The 2500-nt window shown below is 43.2% G+C and overlaps 1 protein-coding gene across 1 annotated transcript in view; it reads left to right on the top strand.

The window, feature by feature from the left end:
- The window catches only part of LOC113830569 (uncharacterized), a 22670-nt gene that overhangs the window by 19799 nt on the left and 371 nt on the right, over positions 1–2500 (top strand). Inside the window, exons 3-4 of the mRNA XM_027383775.2 lie at positions 778–955; positions 1705–2500. The exon at positions 1705–2500 is cut by the window's right edge and continues 371 nt beyond it. Coding sequence (XP_027239576.1) covers positions 778–955; positions 1705–1870 — 344 coding nt within the window. The 3' untranslated portion in view covers positions 1871–2500. The remainder of the gene's footprint in view (positions 1–777; positions 956–1704) is intronic.

Here is a 2500-nt window from a genome sequence, read left to right as displayed (position 1 = left end):
GGGAAAAGATCAAGTTCATTTTTGGTAATTTTTGGTTTTGTTAAAAGGAAGTAGAATTACCTAGTTATCCGTTTCTTGAGGAAAATGTATAACTGTGGTAAAGAAAATATTCTACACATGATTCTGTAATGAGTATTTTGCGAACACACATACAGAATAGCAGGATTATGGTATAATCTAATATACATATAATTACTACACGTTTCTTCAAGTTTGTTAACGTAGCGAGTGACGTCACAGCCTCTTTCCTGACCTCGCTCAATGACGTCACTGTCGGCACATTCCAAAATCTATGGAAATAGGAACAATCATGCAAGCAATATTCAACAGCTGTCAGAGGGCTCCTCATCCCTCCCTTTCCTCTGCCCATTCCTTTCTTCACGCCTTCCCTCTCTCCCTTTCTTCACCCTTTCCTTTCATCTCTGCTTCGTCTCCCCAGTTTTCTTTCTTTCTCTCTCTCCTTTCATCCTTCCCTCCCTTTCCTCTCTTCCTCGCCTCTATTTTTCCTTCCATCTCTCCCCCCTGCACCAGCTTTCTTTCCTTTTCCTCTCTTTCCCTCTCTCTCTTTTCATTCTTCCCTTCCGCTTCCCCTCTTAACTCGCCCCCTTAACTCACCTCCACTCCCCCATTCTCCCCACCCCCTTTCATCCCTAACACCTACCCACCTCCCCTGAATCCTCCCCTGCCCCTCCTCCCCTCAAACCTCCCTCTCCCCTCCTTCGCCCACACCTCCCCACCCGTACCCATCCGCCTAATCCACTTCCCTTCCTCCTTCAGGTAACGACTACAGCAGGTACGACTACGTAGCAGACATCCTGGGTTACTTAGAGAAAGCTTTCATCGACTACGGCGTGGAGCAGGAGGAGTGTCGCCGGCGCCTGGTGTGTGAGGCTCACCTGCCCAACGCTCACTTGGTCAACAAGCCCGTGGTGGACACGCTCACCCATCTTGTGAGGTGCGTGTGTTGAGGAGAGATGTGGCGTGTGTCATACATGTCCGCCCGTCTTTTATCTCTCTCTCTCCCTTTCTCTCTCTCTCTCTCTCTCTCTCTCTCTCTCTCTCTCTCTCTCTCTCTATATATATATATATATATATATATATATATATATATATATATATATATATGTGTGTGTGTGTGTGTGTGTGTGTGTGTGTGTGTGTGTGTGTGTGTGTGTGTGTGTGTGTGTGTGTGTGTGTGTGCATGTGTGTGTGTGTGTGTGTGTGTGTCTATATATATATATATATATATATATATATATATATATATATATATATATATATATATATGTATATATATGTATATATATATATATATATATATATATATATATATATATATATATACATGTGTGTGTGTGTGCGTGCGTGTGTGAAATGTTTGTCTCTTTTTTCCACTGCTTATTATGAATTTACGCTAATCCATATATCATCTTAGATTAGTTTATATAAATCGTTAACAAAAGCAGAAAACAAATCCGGAACAGGAGCAAAGACTTCGGATATTCATGTGAACAAAACCGCTGGTTGCTGTAATTTGTATGTTATGTTATTTGCGCGCTGGTGAATGGACTTCAAATGGAATACGCTACGTACAATAAACCAGATCATATTTGTTTAATGCTAATTTGATAAACACCATATTTTGTGATTTTTAGTAAATGTGAATGCTCAGTAAAAAAATCCAATTTTTTCTTCCCACTCCAGCCAAGTGACAGACGAGGACGTGGCAGCAGCACACGCCCATGATGCCGCCGCCGCACAGAACATACAGCTGGCAGCTCGACACGGCCTAGATGAACACGATTGCCAGACGTACGAGGAAACGTGTCCGCATGTCGCGCTATCAAGTGTAGTTCACAATGTGCGCTAAAAGGAAAGAAAGAAAACAGAAATTGTTGTATCTTCCAACTAGGTCATTATCATAGCTTAACGCCGTAGCAAGGAGATTGTTCTGAAGTTGTTTTTCAAACTTCCTTTTCTTCGTTCTTTCATCTCCCTTCCTATCTTTACGGTGGAAGGAAAACTTACTGCTCAAAATTTAGAATTTTAAATGAATATCCGGAAATCTTGATCAAACTCGTCATCTTAATCGCAGTGAAAACACACTGAAAATTATGCAGCGCCAAGAGGACTGAAAATTCTTTTTTGTTAGTGTTATGTTGCGCTGTATGAGATACAGTCCTTTTTTGACTTTCTATCCACCTTCCCTATCCTACTTCTCTACCCCTGGCTAACCTACCCATCCCTCCCCTCCCCTCCCCTCCCCCTCCGCACCCCTATCCTATCCCAATAACCTCCTCAGTCCGTCCCCTCCCTCACCCCCTCTCGCCCTTCTTCCCCGTCCCTCCCTCCCTCCCCCCCTTACCCTCCCACTCCCTCCCTCACCCTAACCACCTACCGTCCAGCAGTTTCAACTTCCTTGTCATCATAATCATCCATCTTTGGTATCATAATTTCAGATTCCTTATCTCTGAAATGCACGTCCATTTGCAAAGACAAA

Source organism: Penaeus vannamei, chromosome 40 (assembly GCF_042767895.1).
Source record: "Penaeus vannamei isolate JL-2024 chromosome 40, ASM4276789v1, whole genome shotgun sequence".
In the NCBI taxonomy this organism is placed as follows: Eukaryota; Metazoa; Arthropoda; class Malacostraca; order Decapoda; family Penaeidae; genus Penaeus; species Penaeus vannamei.
This window is presented reverse-complemented; position numbering and strand designations above follow the sequence as displayed.